Source organism: Solea senegalensis, linkage group LG4 (assembly GCF_019176455.1).
Source record: "Solea senegalensis isolate Sse05_10M linkage group LG4, IFAPA_SoseM_1, whole genome shotgun sequence".
Taxonomy (NCBI): domain Eukaryota; kingdom Metazoa; phylum Chordata; class Actinopteri; order Pleuronectiformes; family Soleidae; genus Solea; species Solea senegalensis.
The window spans coordinates 1,093,868-1,115,041 of NC_058024.1; the positions used below are offsets into that span (position 1 = coordinate 1,093,868).

A 21,174-nucleotide genomic window follows, 5' to 3' on the forward strand; every position below is an offset into this window, starting at 1 on the left:
TAGAGTAAGTCTCCAGGAAATTTAAGTCAATGCAATGGCCCCTCAAATCATGAATGTCGTACATGTGTGTGTGTGTGTGTTGACAGGAAGGGTGTTTGTGTGTGTGTGTTAACAGGAAGGGTGTGTGTGTGTGTGTGTGTGTGTGTAGGATTACTCTCAGGAAACTACAAACACTCATTGTTTCACCTTTGATGTTTCGATGGCTGTGACATCACACACAAACCGACCAATCACTGAGCTCCGTTAACAACTCAACATGAAATCTGTGACTTTGTTTCTGTCGTTACCTCCGGACCAGGGGGGCGGAGCTTCAACTGGTGCCTCACACACCTGGAGGGGGTGGAGCTTGAGTGTGTAAGAGCAGGTAAATGGTCAGTGAGCCTCAGTCAGAGGAGACACTGCAGCTGCAGGTGAAGGTGAGACAAACATTCTTTATATTTCATCATTTAAATGTTATTATTGTTAATAATACGTCACCATGGTTACTGATGTGTAAAGCTCTGTGATTGGTGGTCAAGAGACAGGTCAGGAACTGACTGAACAACACACACTCACCCTTGTGTTATAAAATCTGATCTACGTCACATGATCACATCTACGTCACATGATCACGTCTTTATCTCACTCTCCCACACACATTCAGATTGACGTCAGTGACACAAAGTGACCACACGAGGCAGCAGAAGAACAGCAGCTCCTGTGTGTGTGTGTGTGTGTGTGGGAGTGAGCTAAAGACGTGATCATGTGACATGTCAAAGACTTAAATTAATGAATAAATTCACTCAAAGTTAATCTCCGATGATGTCACTTCCTGTCCCTTTCAGCTGCTGATGACATCATGAGCACCTCCTTCTCTCCACCAATTGCTGACCAGTGTTCTTCTTACCTCAGTATCAGTGTGTCGCCCTCTGCTGGACACTGTGAGGCCCGCACTCTTCCTCAGCCCTTTCTCTTCTGTTCATCCAACATGGACACCACTAGCCTCAGCCTTTACAGAGGCCCCACCCCCACGTTTCTGCCTTACCTGACACCCTTCCATCACCACACGCACTTCAGCGTCTACGAGTGTCCCTTTGAGCCGGCATTCATCCAGAAACGGAACGAGCGCGAGCGTCAGAGGGTGAAGTGTGTGAATCAAGGTTATGCCAAACTGCGGGACCACCTGCCGGGTCACCTGCCGGGTCACCTTCCGGGTCACGGTGCCGACAAACGCCTCAGCAAGGTGGAGACGCTGCGCGCCGCCATCAGCTACATCAAGTACCTGCAGCAGCTGGTGGACCTGGAGGATGAGAGCAGAACCCCCGAGTCCAACAGAACCACAGTCTGAGGGAGTCATGTGTTAGAACCACTGACTGTCACTAGGGGGCGCTCACAGACAAACCTTCAACTTCATTTTCAGAAACAGATGAAATCTGATGACGTGACAGTACTTCCTTCCTGCAGGTGGTGCTGTTTGTCCACAGGTCTGACCAAGACTGAAGACCTCGATCTTCATCAAAACTGTTTCTAATCAGGTTTTTTGCATCTCATTAATAAAAATCTGTTTTCTCCTCCAGTGTCACCTGGAAACTGATAATCAATCATTAAAGTTATTGATCAGAAGCCTCCAGTTTGTCCAGAGTTTAGCTTTCTTTATTTTCCATTTGTGTGGAAACAACAATCAGCTGATCGATCATCGATACTAAGTCAGCACCAGAACAAACATGATCACAGGTGAATCAATACTGATACTAATACTTCACCAATACTTTGACTGATCCTGTGATGTTCTGACCTCACCACCAGAGGGCAGCCTCACTTCAAACATGGTTACGTTTTTTTTTTTTTACTAGTGACGTTTGCTTAGTTAGCATACTTGCTAGCATGTTCTGTTTTGGCACATTTTTCAGACACGTTCAGACACTTTGGTTCTGACCACTTGTGACCTGTGAGTCACTGGTACCAGTTTGAGACCAGTTCTTCATAACCATGATGAGGAAACACTGTAAACAACATGTAAATAAAACTCTGGACACGTCACATCTGTCCACTGAGACCAGAACCAGGGACCAGGAGCTCACAGGTGAGTTTCTGCAGCATCAAAGACTTGTTCAGTCACATGTCCATTGGTCCTGGCCTTAGAGGAGGTGGCGGCGTTGGACCACCAGGAGGCGGTGCTGCGGCTGCAGACAGTAGGAGATGCTCTGCTCCACCTCCTGACAGCGACGCAGGAAGCGACAGCGATCCCGGGCTAGCTCCTCCCACAGGCCCCGGCGATCCTCTTCCTCCTCCTCCTCCTCCCCGCAGCTGGCGAAGAACTCCTCCACGTTATCGCAGAAACGCACCTGACAGGAAGAGGAAGTGAATTCATCAAAACATCACGAGTCTGGCATCAATAACAATTAATCGTTAGACAGTGACTCAGCACTTTTCTCCCACACATTTGTTAGATCCCGCCCCCCCAAGCTCCGCCCCAAAACATTGAGTAAGTAGCTCATTTGTCGTAACATCAGTAAAGCGTTTGTCGTAACATCGATTAACCATGTGTCGTAACTTCAGTAAAGCATTTGTCGTAACAACGGTAAAGCGTTTGACGTAACAACGGTAAAGCGTTTGTCGCAACTTCGGTAAAGCGTTTGTCGCAACTTCGGTAAAGCGTTTGTCGTAACATCAGTAACTAACGCTTTGTCGTAACATCAGTTCAGTGTCTGTCGTAACATCAGTAACTAACACTTTGTCGAAACATCAGTTAAGTGTTTGTCGTAACGTCGGTAACTAACACTTTGTCGTAACATGTTCTGATATTATTATTGTCCTGATTGCGTGTATCAGGTGTTTTATCGTTGATCATGAAACATACCTTTTTTGTCATAGTGCCACAGGACGCCGTGGAGCGTCGCGGCAGATCAGAGAAGCCGCTGTCGAGTCTCTCCTCCCCCTCCCTCCTGTGTTCAGGTGTGGCCTCCCTGTTCTGGTGACAGGGGGTCTTGGGGGCCCTCTTGGCCCTGCAGCGGGGAGCTGCGGCCCTGCTGGACCCTTGAGTCCTGACAGGAGCCTGGAAGTGAAGTGGACTGTACGGGTCAGACGAGCTGAACGAGCTCCACACACGCAGACTCTCTGCTTCGTCCACCTCGCTTGCCGACGTTGAGTCATCCCAGCTGTCGAGGGCGGAGGTGAGGGGAGGTGAGGCCGGGGCTGCAGCAGAGGAGTGAGGGGGAGAGGCGAGGTCAGGGGAGGAGGTAGGGCTGGGCTGGTTAGGGATGGGGTGTGTGGTGGTGGGCACAATCATGGGCGGTGTGCGTCCACTGTGCAGTGCAGCCGTGAAGTTTTGTGGGTTGTATGGATCCAGACTTTTACAAAGGGAGTTCCAGAGGCGGTCTGCCTCAGACTCTTCCTCTTCATCAGAGTCCGAGGCTTTGTCGTCATCATCATCATCGGAGGAGGAGGAGCAGGAGGAGGAGTCAGACAGATCGGACGACCCCTCACTGTCAAAACCATCGTCATCATTGTTGTTGCTGGAGTCGCTGTCCTCTGATTGGCTGCTGTCCTCGTCATCACTGCAGGGACATCCCATGATGAAGGCGATGGCTTTGTTCTGACACTGGGGGGCGGAGCCCGCCATAAGCTCTGCAGACTGTTCTTCCTGTTGTTGTTGATGTTTTTCCCCGTCTGTGTTTGCTGATGAAGAAGCTCCGCCCTCACGCGTGTCTCCGTCCATGTCTGTGTGGGCTGCGGCGCCGTCATCAGTTGGCTCATCCCCCTGCAGCTCCTCCTTCAGGGCGGTCACCAGGTGGTTCATGAGCACATGTTCCTCCTTCAGACTGGAGTAACCAGTGTCCAGCTCTGGGGTCAGCAGAGTGACCTTGCTGCAGGTGGACCCGTCCACATTCTGGACTGTGTGAGGTCCATTGTTGTGAGGCGGTTCTTTGTGGTCTGAGAGTCCAGGGTTTTCCCTCAGTGTACACTCTTCACCACTGCTCTGGACAAACACTGAGCTTCTGTCTTTTGTCTCTGTCCTCAGTTGTTGAGGACAAAGCAGTCCATCCTCAGACCAGGACAAATGTGACGTCAATCCCTTCTGTGAGTCCACCTCCCCTCCCCACAAACTGCCCCACCACGTCCTGCTCTCACTGCCCCTCACTGTGACCCATGGTCGAACCTCCTGGGACACTGAGCTCACCAGAACCTGGCTCAGGAAAGTCCGGGCTGAGGACACAAACCCGTCCTGGGTCTGATGGGACATGTCTTCCCCACTTTCAATCCCCATCTCCCTCAGAGCGTCAGCGGTGAGCCAGGGCACCGCGGCCCCGCCGCGCTCAACCCGCAGGTGCGGAGGCGGCATCATAGCGTCCAGCTGCTTCAAAAAAACCGTGTCTTCCTCCACGAAACTGCGCTGAGATTCTCCACTGAACCAGCGGACTGCCGGATCAGCCAGGACCGGGTGTCGGGTTCGGCCCGGGAGGTATTTCTGCAGGAAAGACAGCGCGGGCCTGGACACCACGGAGAGCAGCCCGATCCACGAGCTTTCCTGACTCACCAGGCCGGCAGAGGCGACTCCATGCCCGGCCGGAGAGGACGAGCTCTGTCCGCCAGGTGCATGTCCCTCACCCGTCAAACTCCGAAACATTGTCCTCAAGTCAAAAGTGCAAAATATAAAGTATGAGACATGAAGTGAAACAAAAGGAGGACACAGTCCGGTCCTCGGCGGGTCTCAGTGACAGCTGTCAGACTCTGCAGGTCCCTGACAGGCAGAACCACGTTTACAACCAGAGCAAGAACCAGGACCAGGTTCCGCCACTGAGTCAGAATAGTATACAGGCGGACTGGAGCTCACTGCGGTCACCACACACACATAAACCAGGAAATGTCGCCCAGGAGCCGGGCGTCCACCGCGGCGTCGACGCCTCTCTGACAGCGGTGATGGTTGCTCTTCTTCCCTGTGGACAGTTCGGTGGACACGGAGCTCGAGGACACACTGAGGCGGGAAACATGATCCGAGGACGAACATGAAACTGGAGCCATCTGGTCCCGGGTTAGTGTCCGCGAACAGGCGGCGGGACAGAGACACGAGCCGCGGTGGAGCTTAGCTTAGCTTATGTTAGCTTGTGTTAGCAGCTAGCAACTAGCCTGACGGTCTGTTCACCAAAGAACGACGTTTAATTCCAAAGGTTCGGGTCCAAACCAAACCAGGCTTGTGTGTCTCCGTGGTCCTGTCTAGGTTCTGCCTGACTCGGGTCGTTTCCCTTTCACGGTTGCGTTTCTAAAGTTTCTGTTTTAGCGTCGCGTCGCTTCCGCTTAGAGATTTCATCAGAAAGTCCAGGGACCGTTTCAAACACGAGTCTGTGCGCGAGCGTCGAACCTGAGCCGAGGGACCGTCAGCGTGTTACTGCCGCGTAGACACGCGCAGACATGCGTCACCACGTGATGTTATATAAGACACCATGTTATCGTTCCATAAAGTCTTATGTTATATGAGGCTTCATCATTATTTATTATAATAATAATTCTCCATAATATATGAGACACTGTTGGAGGAATATTACAATATTATCTAAAAGACAGAAAGTTCTGAAATCATGGAAGATTGACAGAAACATTCTGGAAATATTCCAATTGGAAAAGCCGACTAAGAATCCAAAAAGATCAATTTTACAGAATTGGTGAAAAAGAGAAAGGTTTATTTACAGGAACATTAAAGTTTAATTCTGTTCTGTTTGTTTCTGTCAAGCTGCAACAAAGTGGATCCTAGATTTACTGCAGACCAGGTCTCACATGGTCTGGTCTATAACAGGACCTGGTCCTCAGTGGACCTCACGTGTCTTTCTCTGTCCCTTATTTGGACACGAGTCAGTTTCCTGAGTTAAAGATAGTTCCCGATGTTTACACCCCCACACACACACACACACACACACACGCGCGCGCAAGTACACTCACATTCACACACGCACACAACAAACTTATCAATTCAAGTTTATTTTTAGTGCAAACAATAAAAAACATGAAGAATCAAAGTTAGATGTTAATAACAGTGTTGTTGTGTGTGTGTGTGAGTGTGTGTGAATGTGTACCTGTGTGTTTGTGTGTGTGTCCTCCTGTACACCTTCATCAGAATGAGTTTCCTATGATCAATAATCTGATCACAGGAAACTCATTTTAATGTCCAGTGTAAAGACGACTTTAATCAGTTGACTGTCACATGTCACGTCACATGATGTCACTCCCTTTGTGGCTGCAGCATACAGACAGAGGTCAAAGGTCAAGATGATACATGAATCACAATTAAAACCACTCCCAATCAATCAAACAAATGCACCACCCTGACCACACCCATCTCCTTATCCTTGGCCACACCCCCTGGCTTGTCTCTGCTGTCCTTGATTCAAGTCACTGGAATGAGTTAATGCAGTGTTCTGTCCTGGAAAATCCTGGAAAGTTTTTATTTGAAGGATTTAAAAAGTCATAAATCCGCTTCTTCTTCCATTTCCCAGCATGCATTAGTGCTGAGTGGGTGTTTTTTTCTGCGATGATGACGAGGATGATGTCACTCAGGTGACCTTACACCGTTAGCCATCAGTCATAAGGCTTTTTTATTCTGACAGACTTTCTTTCCTCCTCTCTATCTTTAAATCCATCAGTGGGCGGAGTCTGAGGGGGCAGCGCCCAGCGGGTGCCAGTCGACCCAGTGCTGACCAGGAAGCAGGTTGTTGAGCGGGATGAAGGTCTCTGCAAGCAGCGTGTTCTCCCAGAACGCTCCATCAGCGACCACGCGCAGGTGGATCAGCCTCTGCTGCAGGTCGCCGCCAGGGATTCGCTCGTACACCAGCTGTGGGCGGGGAAATGTAAAGTGAAAATCTACAAAGGTAGAAGTTAGCCACCAGGGGCCACTCACTAGTTTCAGCTTCAGTTTGTCAAATATCTTCACATTTAGAGGACAATAATATGAGAGGACACCAGAGTGTGACATCACATGATCACATGGTCAGACCATACCATCTCGTTATAAGTGGGGTTACGGGTGCGTCGCGCTGCCTTCGTCTTCCTCTTACTCGTCTTCTGAGGGTCAGGAAGCAGATAGAGCTTCACATATGGATCTGGATCAGTGCCGTCCTGAAGAGGCTGCTACACACACACACACAGACACACAGACACACACACAGACACACAGACACACACAGACACACACACACACACACACACACACACACACACACACACAGGGAGGGAGAGAGAGAGGTTTGAGCAGCTGCTCTTGTCACAACTGAACCTCACAAACACACACACACTCACCAGTCCTCGTATGTGCATGACCATGATGAAGAGTTTGTCGTTCTTGTAGCAGATGGACAGTTTGACTTCACCAAGCTCCGCCCCTGCAGCTGGAGCCCAGGACAGCTCTGTAACACACATATGCACACACACACTATTACCAGCCTGAATAAATGTCACATGATCAAGCAGCATTCATGTGTTCATCTCCAGTTGATACATGAACTGCATGTCGTCACAGACATCATCTCAGTGGATGTTAACCTGTGACCTTTGACCTGTGTGTGTGTACCTGCTGGTTTGCTGCTCGTTGCTCCTGGTCTCTCGTCTCTGGGCAGAGGATGAAAGAAGGTGTAGACCAGGTCACACTGTAACACACACACACACGCACACTATTGTTCTTGCTTCCTGTGTGTGTGTGTGTGTGTGTGTGTGTGTGAGACGATGACCTCATTGATGGCACTGACCTGTGTGACCTCGGGGTCAGCGTGGATCAGGTGCCACACGTAACCGTTCAGTTCGTCTTTCCTCCTGTCGGCCATCGCTTCACCTCGAGATCGACCAATCACAAAGCGGCTGGGGAAACTGTGGGCGGGACAAATACATGACAAACTGTGTCTGTGCATGTGCGTGTGCGTGTGCATGAGTGTGTGTATAAACCTGGGCAGTGTAGATGATGGAAACATCAGTCTCAGTTTACTGTGAAGTTCCTGAAACTCTTCAAATGTTCTCTGGACGAGCTGAACTTCCTGTTGTGATTCACGCTCCACCTTCACCACGAACGCCTGACACACACAGAGTCACACACTCACTCACACAGTCACATATACTGTTTATACACACACACACTCACACACAGAGGTGGACTCACATAGGTCTTGGTACTGGTCCGGACGTGTCTGCAGATAAACAGGTTCCTGATGAGCCCGTCAGTCTTCATGGTGTGAACTCTGGGGGCGAACGACAGCGACTCTCTCTCCTCTGAACACGTGAACTTCATCTGAGCCAAGTTATGGATGAAGAAGTTCAGTTTGGTCGCCACGCTGCCCAGACTGGACTCTATCAACCTGAGACACGGGGGCGGAGCCAAACATATCACTACGTTACTGTGTGTGTGTGTGTCCACGCTGCCCAGACTGGACTCTATCAACCTGAGACACAGGGGCGGAGTCAATCACCACCTTTACTGTGTGTGTGTGTGTGTGTATGTGTGTGTGTACCTGGTGAAGTACATGGTGGCATCTGCCTCAGACTCATGAGGTCTCAGAGCGCAGTAAACATACTTTAGATCCTCCAGATCTGACAGTTCAGGGATTCCACAGGACAGCATCTGAGAGAAAGAGAGACGGACACCTTAACTAGTTTTAACATTAAAACTAGTGTGAGACACTAACCAGTCCCAGCAGGTTGAGGAACAAGTGTGTGTGTGTGTGTGTGTGTGTGTGTGTGTGTGTGTGTGTGTGACACTCACCAGTCCCAGCAGGTTGAGGAACAGGTGTGTGTGTTTCCTGATCACATTATAAGCTTCACAGCAAAGATCTACAAAGTCATGGAAGCGACTTGAAGGTTTGTCTCCTCCATTGATGACATAAGCCATGTCTGAGGTGAAGACGAAGGGGGCGCGGTCTCTGCACAAGACATCATCATCATCATCATCACCATCATCATCATCATCATCATCATCACCATCATCACTCTCACCTCTTGATGTTTCCAAACATCTGGGCGTGTCCTAAGAACTTGCCAAAGTCGATATGGAACATGTGACCACTGGTCTTCAACATGATGTTGTCGTTGTGACGGTCACAGATTCCCAGGATGTAGGTGGCCACGCAGCAGCCTGCACACGAGAAGATGAAGTTCTCCACCGCCTACACACACACACACACACCTGACAGTCACCTCACTGACCCTGTACGTGTGTGTGTGTGCGTGTGTGTGTGTGTGTGTTACCTTGTCATACTGGTCATCAGTAGGGTTGTGTTTGAGGAGCCAGTCAGCCAGAGGTCGATCTTTAAAAGATCCTGTGACTCCATGTTCAACCTGGATCCTCCTCAGAGTGTCAGCATGAGGAATCATCTCCACCATCCCTGAACACAGGTCACACACACACACACATCTGACCACAGGTCACACACTCACACACACATCTGACCACAGGTCACACACACATCGACCTGGAGCAGGTCACACATACACCACACACACACATCTGACCACAGGTGCACACACATCCTGACCACAGGTCCACACACTCCACACACATCTGACCACAGGTCACACACATCCGACCCACAGGTCACATACACATCCTGACCACAGGTCACACACACACACATCTGACCACAGGTCACATACACACACACATCTGACCATAGGTCACACACACACACACACACATCTGACCACAGGTCACACACACACATATCTGACAACCCAGGTCACACACACACATATATCTGACCACCGTTTTACACACACATCTGACCACAGGTCACACATACCACATGTGACCCACAGGTCCACACACACACATATATATCTGACCCACAGGTCACATACACACACACACATCTGACCTGGGTCACACACACACACATATATCTGACCACAGGTCACACACACATCCCCAGCCACAGGTCACACATACACATCTGACCTGGGTCACACACACACATATATCTGACCACAGGTCCACACATACACACACACACATCTGACCACCCAGGTCACACACACACATGGAAATCTGACCACAGGTTACACACACACACACTCATACATCTGACCCACAGGTCACACACACATATCTGACCACCAGGTTACACACACACACACATATATCTGACCACAGGTCACACACACACACACATATCCTGACCCACAGGTCACACACACACACATCTGACCACAGGTCACACACACATCTGACCACCCAGGTCACGCCCCACACACCTGCCACACACACCTCGTCCTCTGCCAGTGGAAAAACATTTGAAGAGGACCATCCTCATATCCAGACCCTCATGGATCCAGATCTTGTTCATGATGCGGATCATTTGCAGAGTCAGCATGTCCTGCCGCAGATCATCTCCTGACTGGACATACAGAGAGGTCAGAGGTCATTCTGAGGACATGGCGTTGGCGGTGCATTCAGGTTTTACCTTGAAGATGACGTTGACGTTGTCTCCCAGAGGATCCAGGTTTTGGAAGGACAGTTTGAGAGGGACAGCGTTGGAGTTGAAGAAGGAGCACGACTGTCAAAGGAAAAAAACAACTGAAGCCCCGCCCACATGGTGGTCTGCAGAACCAGTGGGTTGTGGTTCTGGTTGCGGTTCTGTACCTGGATGTTGATTCCCTTGACGAGCAGTGCCGGGTTCAGAGGAAGTCTGCAACTACTGTTCACCGAGAAGAACTGCTTCATCTCATCCAGACCGTCTCTGAGGACAGACTGCAACACAGACATCCCATCATGTCCATGATATCACAGGTCTCCAGGTGGTGCTGTGTCCTTCCTACCTGTCTGCTGGACAGAGGCGCATCTCGCACTCTGTGAGCGAGCTTGGTGAGGATGGAGACGAGCCAGCACTGACGGTCAAACTGGTCCCGCAGACCTCGGCCTGCGCAGCACAGCAGAGCGGCCAGCAGGTGCTGATAGCGAGCACTGAACTGACTGTCCTGCAGGTTGTCCTTCAGCAACCTGACACACAAACACACACACAATGAGACACACAATGCCTTCGCTCATGACATCACTGCATGATGACACAGGAAGTCTGATGTCACTTCCTGTGTGTGAAGACGTTTCTCACCAGAACAGAGAGTGAGACACACGAATGTCCCCAATGGCTCGTCTGAGGAGGAACCGGACCAGAGAACTGTCCAGGTAACACTCGTACTTCAGAGCCTGAGACACACACACACAGTCAGAGCCTGAGACACACACACACGCACGCACGCACACACACACACACACTCAGAGGCGTGTCTTTACCTGGACCAGCTGAGGCAGAAAGTCCAGCAGCTCTGGGTCAGAGATGGAGTCCATCCACTGGACCGCAGTCCTCCTCAGCTCCTGGTCAGGAAACCTGAAACACACCATGATGATGTCACATGTTCACACCTTCTGACACACACCTGAGTCTCAGTGGACAAGGACGTACGAGGCGTGGAGGAGTCCCAGGGCGTCCAGATGACCAAGACACGCCCACTGTCTGAGCAGTGCATAGATCTCAGGCAGACACGCCCACTGCCAGCAGGGGGCGCTGGCCAGAACCAGAGGCAGAGCTGCACTCTCCTCCTGACAGAAGGCCTTCTTCTCCCACAGGAGACGCTTATCATCCACCGTCAACCTGAGGACACAGAAGCTAATGCTAATGCTAACTGTGTGTGTCTCTATGTCTGTGTGTCTCTATGTCTCCATGTCATGTGCGTGTCTGACCAGAAGAAGGACTTCTTATGCAGGACGTCCTGCAGCTGGATCTGACTGATGGAGTCCAGTCTGGAGAAGACGTACTGAGGACAGAAGTCTGCAGGAGGAGGAGTACTGAAGAAGATCTCAAAGGACGAGGTTGGGAAGTCCACCTGAGACACACAGAGAGACACAACACACACACACGCACACACACACACACACACACACACACACATTCTGCTAAATTAGCAACATCAGCTTAACAAAACTTGCTATAGCAGCTAAAGTTAGCATTTTAATGTCAAAATTTTAAAATACTAAACGTGTGTGTCTCTCTGCGTGTGTGTACCTGCACTATCACACTGTCTGGTTGACTGAAGTTTGGTGAACTTGTGCGGGCGTTTCCACTCCTACCCGGGGTCGAAGGCCACAGGCCCAGTAACTTCCTGCCACATGTCAGGACACTGTCCACACACACACACACACACACACACACACACACACACCTCAGTTTGTCATTTCCTTTGTAGCAGTAGGAATTGTGGGGGAAACACACTCATTTGTGTATGAGAACATTTTTTAACAGTAAACATAAAGACTGGAAACAGCTAATGTTGGCATTCACACTGGAAACAGCCAATGTTAGCATAAAGATTGGAAACAGCTGAAGTTAGCATAAAGACTGTTTAGCATAAAGACTGGAAACAGCTAATGTTAGCATAAAGATTGGAAACAGCTAATGTTAGCATAAACCTGGAAACAGTTTATGTTAGCATAAAGATTGGAACGGCTTTTGTTAGCATAAAGAATGGAAGCTAATGTTAGCATAAACCTGGAAGCAGCTTATTTTAGCATAAATACTGGAAACAGCTAATGTTAGCATAAAGACTGGAAACAGCTAATGTTACCATACAGACTGGAAACAGCTAATGCTAGCATAAAGACTGTTAGCATAAACCTGTCAACAGCTTATGTGAGCATAAATACTGGAAACAGCTAATGTTAGCATAAAGAGTAGCTTAGCATGAAGCACTGTGGGAGGGACATCCTGTGTCCCAGCGTCACATGACTCACTGTCTGAAGTTGAAGAGTGGCATGGTGACCCAGCCCAGAGCTTCCATGCTGCGGCGCTGCTTCCCCTTATCCTCCGCTCCTCCAGGGGGAGGCAGAGCGCTGGCAAATAGCGTCACAGTCAGCTGAGACTCTCGAGGAAGCTGGTTGATCTGCACCGGGAAACAGACCCTACAGGTGGACACAGGAACTGCAGCTCACAACAGGTTTGTGACACCATCAACTGAGGTGCAGGTGATGACATCATCAGCTGAGGTACATACCTCTGGTCCCACACCACCAGGTGGAACAGGTATTTGCTGACCGATTGTTTGCTGGTGTGCTGTGGCGCGCAGAGCTCCACCCCTCCATGAGTCAGCGAGCAGGACAGGAAGAAACCCTCATAACTGACCAATCAGAGAGCAGGACAGAGACATGACGTCAGTATGAGGTCAAACACAGATGAGCTGTGTCTCATTCCAGGGTCTGTGAAGTCTGGATCCGTCATCCAGATGTTGTCAAAATTTGTCACAGCGTTGTGGGCGTGTCCTAATTGCCTCATGATTATTGATCATATTGACTTATATCATCATATCAGTCATATTGAGAGTGTGTGTGAGTGTGTTTGTGTACCTGGTGGCCCAGGTGATGGGGATCCTGTGGGCTGCATACACATTGAAGGACAGCACGCTGGTGACAAGCCCCGCCTCCTGCACCGGCGCAGTGTGGCAGTGACTCTGCGGTGTGGTGTGGAAGTTGGCGTTAAATGTGCTGCAGTACAACTCCACCAGATCCAAGATGGCCGCTGTCAGCTTCTCCACCACTTTCTCTGTGAAACAAGATGAAGCCCAGCAGCATGAGGGCAGAGTCAGGGTGCGACCAATCATTTTACAACTGCTCTCACCCTGTGTGTGTGTGTGTGTGTGTGTGCTGACCTCTGTTCTCTCTGACAGCCAGCACTGATGCATCCTGGGAGGACAGACAGATGACAAACAGACAACAGACAGAGGTGTGACTTCACATCACAGATGACTGCTGTGAACATGCTTCTTCAATTATTTCAGGGTCAAAGGTCAGGGTTGTGTCTCCTGTCCTCACCTTTAGGACTTTGGGCTGCAGGCGACAGGGGCATGCTGGGAGCTGGCTGAGGGCAGAGGTCACATCAGGCGTTTCAACGGCAGCTAACGAGCTGCAGAGCGCTTTGACCGACTGGACGAGACGTTCGACGTGCAGAGATAGCTCCACCTTCAGAGACGGAGGACAAGGAGACGAGGTTTGACTGGGAGGGAGGACACTTTGTCCTCGGAGGAAGTGAAACTCATGTGATTTACCTCTGACAGCAGGAAACACTCGGCTTCATTATGAAAGGTGTCCAACAACAGAGTCAGAGCCTCTCTGTAACACAAACAACACCAGAGTCAGAGCCTCTCTGTAACACAAACAACACCAGAGTCAGAGCCTCTCTGTAACACAAACAACAATGTGGTCAGAGCCTCTGTAATACAAACAACAAACACAGTCAGAGCCTCTCAACACAAACAACACCAGAGTCGGTTTCCTCTGTAAATACAAACAACACACAACAGAGTCAGAGCCCCTGTACCACAACAACACGACAACAACAGAGTCAGAGCCTCTGTAACACAAACAACAACAGAGGAGAGCCTCTGTAACACAAATACAAATAATAACAACACAGTAAGAGCCTCTCTGTAACAACAACACAACAACAACACAGTAAGAGCCTCTGTAACACAAACAACACTAAGAACAACAGAGCTGTGAGCCTCTGTAACACAACAACACAACAACAGAGTCAGAGCCTCTCTGTAACACAAACAACACAACAACAACACATTCAGAGCCTCTCTGTAACACAAACAACAACAGAGCCAGAGCCTCTCTGCATCTCTCTGGGCATCTCCACCAATGCCCACCTTAAAGGTCCCCCCCTCCACGGTCCCCCCCTCCAACTCCCCACCCACCTCAGTGTTGACTCTTTCCATCCACGAGAGGGACGTCAACAAACTCTTCAGGAAACAGAATCCCAGGAAAGCAGCTGGTCCGGATTCTGTCTCCCCATCCAGCTTGAAGCACTGCGCTGATCAGCTGTCTCCAGTGTTCACAGACATTTTCAACACCTCATTGGAGACATGTCACGTGCCAGCCTGCTTCAAGACCTCGACAATAATCCCTGTTCCCAAAAAGCCAAGGACCACAGGACTCAATGACTACAGACCCGTCGCCCTGACCTCTGTTGTTATGAAGTCCTTTGAGCGTCTTGTGCTTTCACACCTGAAAGCCATCACCAACCCCCTCCTGGACCCACAGCAGTTTGCCTACAGAGCCAACAGGTCTGTAGACGATGCAATTAATCTGGCCCTCCACCACATCCTCCAGCACCTGGACTCTGCAGGAACCTACGCCAGGATCCTGTTTGTGGATTTCAGCTCTGCCTTCAACACCATCATTCCGGCTCTGCTCCAGGAGAAGCTCTCCCAGCTGAGCGTGCCTGACTCCATCTGCAGGTGGATCACTGACTTCCTGTCTGACAGGAAGCAGCATGTGAAGCTGGGAAAACATGTCTCCAACTCACAGGTCATCAGCACCGGATCCCCCCAGGGCTGCGTTCTTTCTCCTCTGCTCTTCTCCCTGTACACAAACAGTTGCACCTCCAGTCACCAGTCTGTCAAGCTCCTGAAGTTCGCAGACGACACCACCCTCATCGGACTCATCTCTGATGGTGACGAGTCCGCCTACAGGTGGGAGGTTGACCAGCTGGTCACTTGGTGCAACCGAAACAACCTAGAGCTCAACGCTCTAAAGACAGTGGAGATGGTCGTGGACTTCAGGAAGAATTCAGCCTCACCTGCACCCATCAACCTCTGTGACTCCACAGTTGACACTGTGGATTCCTTTCGCTTCCTGGGAACTATCATCACCCAGGACCTCAAGTGGGAGCTGAACATCAGCTCTCTCATCAAAAAAGCCCAGCAGAGGATGTACTTCCTGCGGCAGCTGAAGAAATTCAACCTGCCAAAGACAATGATGGTGCACTTCTACTCCTCCATCATTGAGTCCATCCTCACCTCCTCCATCACCATTTGGTACGCTGCTGCCACGGCCAAGGACAAGGGCAGACTGCAGCGTGTCATTCGGTCTGCAGAGAAGGTGATCGGCTGCAATCTTCCATCTCTCCAGGACCTGTTCGCCTCCAGAACTCTGAGGCGTGCAGGAAAGATTATGGCTGATCCCTCCCACCCCGGACAGAAACTCTTTGAGTCACTCCCCTCTGGCAGGAGGCTGCGGTCCATCAGGACCAGAACCTCACGCCACAAGAACAGTTTTTTCCCGTCTGCTACTAGCCTTATCAACAAGGCCCGGAGACCCCCCCTGACACTCTGACTCCTCACACTCCTCCTCTGCCTCTACATGTCACATTATCATTACATCCTTTTTATGCGTTATATTAACGTCATTACTGTGCTCATTACTGTGAACTTTGCACTTTGCACTGTTACTCACTTCTGCCCAGTCATACTGCTCTTTACTGCTCTTTCTGTAGTGCTCTTTTTCATCTTTAAAAACATTTATATAATGTGTATATATACGTTTACTGTTCACTTTAGAAAATTTTGTATGCTTGTTATGCGCCAATGACACCAGAACAAATTCCTTGTATGTGCAAATCGTACTTGGCAATAAAGCTCTTCTGATTCTGATTCTGATTCTGATTCTGTAACACAAACAACACAACAACAACACAGTCAGAGCCTCTCTGTAACACAAACAACACAACAACAGCAGAGTCAGAGCCTCTCTGTAACACAAACAACACAACAACAGCAGAGTGAGAGCCTCTCTGTACACAAACAACACAACAACAACAACAGAGTCAGAGCCTCTCTGTACACAAACAACACACATCAACAACAACAACAGAGTCAGAGCCTCTCTGTAACACAAACAACACAACAACAACACAATCAGAGCTTCTCTGTAACACAAACAACACAACAACACAGTCAGAGCCTCTCTGTAACACAAACACCACAACAACACAACAGTAACACAAACACACAACAACAGGTCAGAGCCTCTCTGTAGCACAAACAACAACAGGGTCAGCCTCTGTAACACAAACAACACCAGTCAGAGCCTCTCTGTAACACAAACAACAGAGTCAGAGCCTCTCTAACACAAACAACACAATAACACAGTCAGAGCCTCTCTGTAACACAAACAACACAACAACACAACAACAGAGTCAGAGCCTCTCTGTAACACAAACAACACAGCAACAACAGTCAGAGCCTCTCTGTAACACAAACAACACGACAACAACACAGTAAGAGCCTCTCTGTAACACAAACAACACCACAACACAGAGTCAGAGCCTCTCTGTAACACAAACAACACCACAACAGAGTCAGAGCCTCTCTGTAACACAAACAACAACAACAACAAGAGCCTCTCTGTAACACAAACAACACAACAACAACACATTCAGAGCCTCTCAGTAACACAAACAACAACAGAGCCAGAGCCTCTCTGTAACACAAATAACACAACAACAACACAGTCAGAGCCTCTCTGTAACACAAACAACACAACAACAACAACAGAGTCAAGAGTCCCTCTCTGTAACACAAACAACACAACAACAACACAGTCAGAGCTTCTCTGTAACACAAACAACACAACAACACAGTCAGAGCCTCTCTGTAACACACACAACAGAGTCAGAGCCTCTCTGTAACACAAACAACACAACAACCACAGAGTCAGAGCCTCTCTGTAACACAACACAACACAACAACAACAGAGTCAGAGCCTGTCTGTAACACAAACACAACAACACCACAACAACAACAGAGTCAGAGCCTCTCTGTAACACAACAACACAACAACAACAGAGTCAGCCTCTGTACCACAAACAACACATCAACAGTCAGAGCCTCTCTGTAACACTAACACAACAACACAACAACAACAGTCAGCTGTCTGTAACACAAACACAACAACACAACAACAACAGAGTCAGAGCCTCTCTGTAACACTAACACAACAACACAACAACAACAGAGTCAGAGGTCTCAAACTGTAACACAAACAACACAACAACAACAGAGTCAGAGCCTCTCTGGAACACAAAAAACACAACAACAGCCTCTCTGTAAACACACAGCTCCTCTGCTGCCTCGTGTGGTCACTTTGTCTCACAGTGAGATAAAGACGTGATCATGTGACGTAGACTCCTCCCCTCACCTGGTGACGGTCTGTTTGATTGGACGCTCCTGCAGCAGGATGCAGTGATTCATGGAGGAGGTGGAGTCATCGTCTTCTTCCTGTCAAACAAGACAGTGTGTGAGTGTGTTTGTGTCTGTGTGCGTGTCTGTGTGTGTGTGTGTGTGTGTGTGGGTGTTCAGACCGTGCGGGACAGCTCTGTGTTGATCTCTGATCTCTTGACAAGGACAAGACGAACGTCCCAGTCAAACTTAAGACACTGATGGACAAACTCTACAGAAGCCAGAGTCTGAGAGCTGAAGGGGGCGGGGTGGGGAGAGGGAGGGAGAGGGGAGACAGGGTAGGACAGACAGACAGATGTGAGCGGCTGAAGGAAACAGATAATAACTGTGGCACTTTACTTGCCTGTGTGTGTTGCACTGTTATCATGACGTGACTTACTTGTTGAAGAACTCATCATGACCGATGACCTTCAGCAGATACTGGTCCACGTCCAGGTGATCCAGATCCTCCTGAGAGTAGCACAGGGTCTGATAGATGAGCAGGTCCACGGTGGACGAACCTGGGACACAGGGACAAGAGTTTTCCACCTGTGTGGGCTTTTATTTTGAAGAGACAGTTGACGTCCTACCGTCACAGGTGAAGGTGAGCGGTTCTCTGAAGAGCTCACTGATGATGGTGACCTTCACACTGACCCCCAGACCCTGATGCAGCTCCTCCTGACCCACGGACGGAGACCACACCAAGCCAGCATTTCTTGACCGGTCACTGGACGGATACGCCGACCGTAACCTGGACCCAAGGACACAAGGACCCGAGGACACGAGTCAGGAGGACGGACAGGTGTCTCTGTGTGTCTGTGTCTGTGTGTGTGTTACTCACACATCCAGCATGTGACAGAAAGCCGCCACCTCCTCGTCTCTTTCCTCTGAAACCTGGAACAGTTCATAACCAAAGCCATTCATCCTGGACCCCAGAGACACCTGTCAATCAAACACAGAGAGCACCAGTCACAGGACAGACCACCACGACTGACCAATCACAGGAGAGTTAAACCAGACTTTAACCTGAAGTTAAACCTGAAGTTAAACCCGAGGTTATCTAGACTTCAGTTAGCTGGTTCTTACTGGGTCGGCAGAAACTCGTCGCTGGTTCCTGTTGCTCTTGGGAATGGATATGTGGGTTCTGGGTGGGACTTGTGGGGGGAGGGTCTTACTCCGAGCCACAGGCTTCCCTGATTGGTCCCCGTTGACCCTGCGACCTCGAGGCCGGCTCCCGCTGAGCGTGGACAGCGAGTCGTTGAAGTTGTCATCGTTCAGCTCTGTTGACATCACTTTGGGCAGGTCCAAGTCCGGCGTGAACAGGTTCACGTCACGGGGTGGGGCGGAGCCTCGAGGAGGCAGGGCGGGGTTCTCTGAGCCTGAGGAGGGAATGATGGGGTTCCGGGGTGGGATAGCGGGCGGCACATCATCTGGAAACGAGGAGAGTCCTTTAGAGAGAAACCCTGATCCAGATCCATGTGAGTCACCGAGGCCAGAGCCTGAAAGGTCCTGGACCATGGCAGGTTCTGGAATCTCCAGGATGAGCATAGATTCTTTGACAAAGCCTCCATGAGGGGGGAGGGTCCTGGCTGGGATGGGAGGGGGAGACTGGGAGACTCCAGGCTGGTTCAGGGAGGACTCAGATCTAGACAGCGGTCTCAGCTGGCCCTCTCCTGTGGGGGTGGAGCCGGTCTGACTAGGAGCAGTTTTGGTTCCTGTTCCACTTTTGTCCTGTTTGAGCCGCGACAGAGCATCATACTCCATCTGAAGAGCCTCGGCCAGAACCAGCTCCTTCTGACTGAGACCCAGAGTCTCCAGACTCCAACCCGCCTCGCTGGCCTCCTTCTGGGTCTGAGCCGCCGACATCACCCAGGCCGGGGGAGGAGCTTAGCAGCGAGGACACATGGAGCTGCTGAGCTGAGGACAGAGGACATAGATGTTTACATGAGACACTGTAAACAAATCAATCAGTCAATCAATCAATCAACGCTTCATCCTGAGCTTCAGTTAAAAACATGACCCAAACAGGGCGGAGTCAGACACAGTGCAGGTCTTTGATTTGTGGAGGCTGACAGCTCAGATGAGTCACGTGACCTTCAGCACACACATCCTGTAACATTCACCTTTCCCATCAGTGACGTCACTTATTTTCACCCCGCTCAGCTCAGACAGGTGCATGTGACGTCATTAGAGATGTTTGCTTTTTACACCTGCAGCACCAACATCTCACTAATATGAACCTAAATCTGCCGCAAGTACCTGCTGCCAGGTGCACCATCTGTAAGCCGAACTCACCGGAACCCTAAACCTGTCCTCCCAGGTCCATCAGAAAAGTTCTGACACAAACACGCCGCTGTCACAACACTGCTTTCTTTAAATGGTCACATTTCTGACTGGACTTAGGTTTGACCTTCTCCACACAGAAAGGCAGCGGTCCAGCAGAGACCGGATCTGAAGCTTCAGTCTCGGAGAATAATGTCATTCTCTCGGTCTCCGCGGGTTCTTACCTATCTGCGGGTCTATGGTCGCCGGCGGCGGGCGGCGGGTGCCATTTTACCGCGGTTCACTTTCTGATTAACGCCGTCTACTGCCGCCCAAACACAGGAAGAGACTGCGGGCTCCGCTCCGGTCTGGTCCGGTCTGGTCTAGTCCGGATCCTCACATTCAGCCCGCTGTGTCCGCCTCTGCTGACGGTAAACAAAGCGGTACGAGGCGGATCCGCCTCTGGAAGCCGGTCCCTGATCGCGATCCTAAGCGAGAGTCTCTGGCCCCGTCATGCGCCGTCAAGTCAGCGGGAAACAACACAATACGCTTCCGGTTAGATTTTCAAAATAAGATAAACTCAGTCACAGTTTCCCCAAACAACGCGATTTAAAGGGCAGGTATGCGATCAAAGTGTTTAAATGAAACTCAAATAAATTCAACATCAGCTCGGTTTGACTGGGACCGAAATAAAAAATAAAAATATATATTCAAGCTTCCGGTCACAGACTCAGGAAAAAGAAGAACAGTGACACCTGCTGGTGACCCTCCACAGTGCCATGTACCTGACGTACATGGCAAGTTATATGTTATAAATATAGAACCAAAACACCTTGTAACAAAGTTATTTAGCAAACACAAAGCTAACAGGCTATCACTGGAAGTGCTAATGTAGCATTAGCTCAGCTATTTTGT

General features: G+C 50.0%; 3 protein-coding genes across 5 annotated transcripts; 1 reads left to right on the plus strand and 2 right to left on the minus strand.

Moving 5' to 3' along the window:
• The first annotated feature begins 823 nt into the window (after positions 1-823).
• On the plus strand, positions 824-1,602 carry LOC122768674 (achaete-scute homolog 5-like). Its single transcript, XM_044024835.1, has one exon. It carries the CDS (start codon positions 839-841, stop codon positions 1,325-1,327), a length of 489 nt encoding a protein of 162 aa, XP_043880770.1. The 5' UTR covers positions 824-838; the 3' UTR covers positions 1,328-1,602.
• An 8-nt stretch (positions 1,603-1,610) lies between these two features.
• LOC122768672 (protein phosphatase 1 regulatory subunit 15B) lies at positions 1,611-5,329 on the minus strand. The gene is made up of 2 exons (XM_044024833.1): positions 2,840-5,329; positions 1,611-2,324 (listed from the first exon to the last, which is right to left on the minus strand). Exons 1-2 carry the CDS (start codon positions 4,604-4,606, stop codon positions 2,118-2,120), a joined length of 1,974 nt encoding a protein of 657 aa, XP_043880768.1. The 5' UTR covers positions 4,607-5,329; the 3' UTR covers positions 1,611-2,117.
• Positions 5,330-5,936: 607 nt separating this feature from the next.
• On the minus strand, positions 5,937-20,785 carry pik3c2b (phosphatidylinositol-4-phosphate 3-kinase, catalytic subunit type 2 beta). Of its 3 annotated transcripts, none has more exons than XM_044024831.1 (33): positions 20,505-20,785; positions 19,084-19,914; positions 18,839-18,939; positions 18,588-18,748; positions 18,398-18,518; positions 18,141-18,252; positions 17,978-18,057; positions 14,041-14,104; positions 13,808-13,954; positions 13,645-13,678; positions 13,343-13,538; positions 12,994-13,116; positions 12,734-12,901; positions 12,009-12,123; positions 11,687-11,829; positions 11,409-11,597; positions 11,240-11,333; positions 11,058-11,152; positions 10,765-10,945; positions 10,589-10,696; positions 10,410-10,502; positions 10,214-10,343; positions 9,199-9,335; positions 8,947-9,116; positions 8,717-8,873; positions 8,466-8,575; positions 8,117-8,312; positions 7,906-8,030; positions 7,713-7,830; positions 7,538-7,613; positions 7,267-7,373; positions 6,970-7,095; positions 5,937-6,802 (listed from the first exon to the last, which is right to left on the minus strand). In XM_044024831.1, exons 2-33 carry the CDS (start codon positions 19,861-19,863, stop codon positions 6,611-6,613), a joined length of 4,749 nt encoding a protein of 1,582 aa, XP_043880766.1. In that variant the 5' UTR covers positions 19,864-19,914; positions 20,505-20,785; the 3' UTR covers positions 5,937-6,610. The 3 variants fall into 3 exon arrangements, with proteins under 3 accessions (XP_043880766.1, XP_043880765.1, XP_043880767.1); XM_044024830.1 differs by having other exon boundaries at positions 6,970-7,098; XM_044024832.1 differs by lacking the exons at positions 5,937-6,802; positions 6,970-7,095 and having other exon boundaries at positions 7,273-7,373; positions 7,538-7,575.
• Positions 20,786-21,174: the final 389 nt, after the last annotated feature.

Excerpts from the sequence above, each read along its gene's own strand:
- pik3c2b (XM_044024830.1), bottom strand. The coding sequence starts at position 19,863 with ATGTCGGCGGCTCAGACCCAGAAGGAGGCCAGCGAGGCGGGTTGGAGT. Across the intron at positions 13,955-14,040 it reads AGTGTTTCCTGCTGTCAGAG|GTGGAGCTATCTCTGCACGT; the intron begins GTAAATCACATG and ends CCGTCTCTGAAG. Across the intron at positions 13,679-13,807 it reads TGCAGCCCAAAGTCCTAAAG|GATGCATCAGTGCTGGCTGT; the intron begins GTGAGGACAGGA and ends CTGTCCTCCCAG.
- LOC122768674 (XM_044024835.1), top strand. The coding sequence starts at position 839 with ATGAGCACCTCCTTCTCTCCACCAATTGCTGACCAGTGTTCTTCTTAC.
- LOC122768672 (XM_044024833.1), bottom strand. The coding sequence starts at position 4,606 with ATGTTTCGGAGTTTGACGGGTGAGGGACATGCACCTGGCGGACAGAGC. Across the intron at positions 2,325-2,839 it reads GTGGCACTATGACAAAAAAG|GTGCGTTTCTGCGATAACGT; the intron begins GTATGTTTCATG and ends TCTTCCTGTCAG.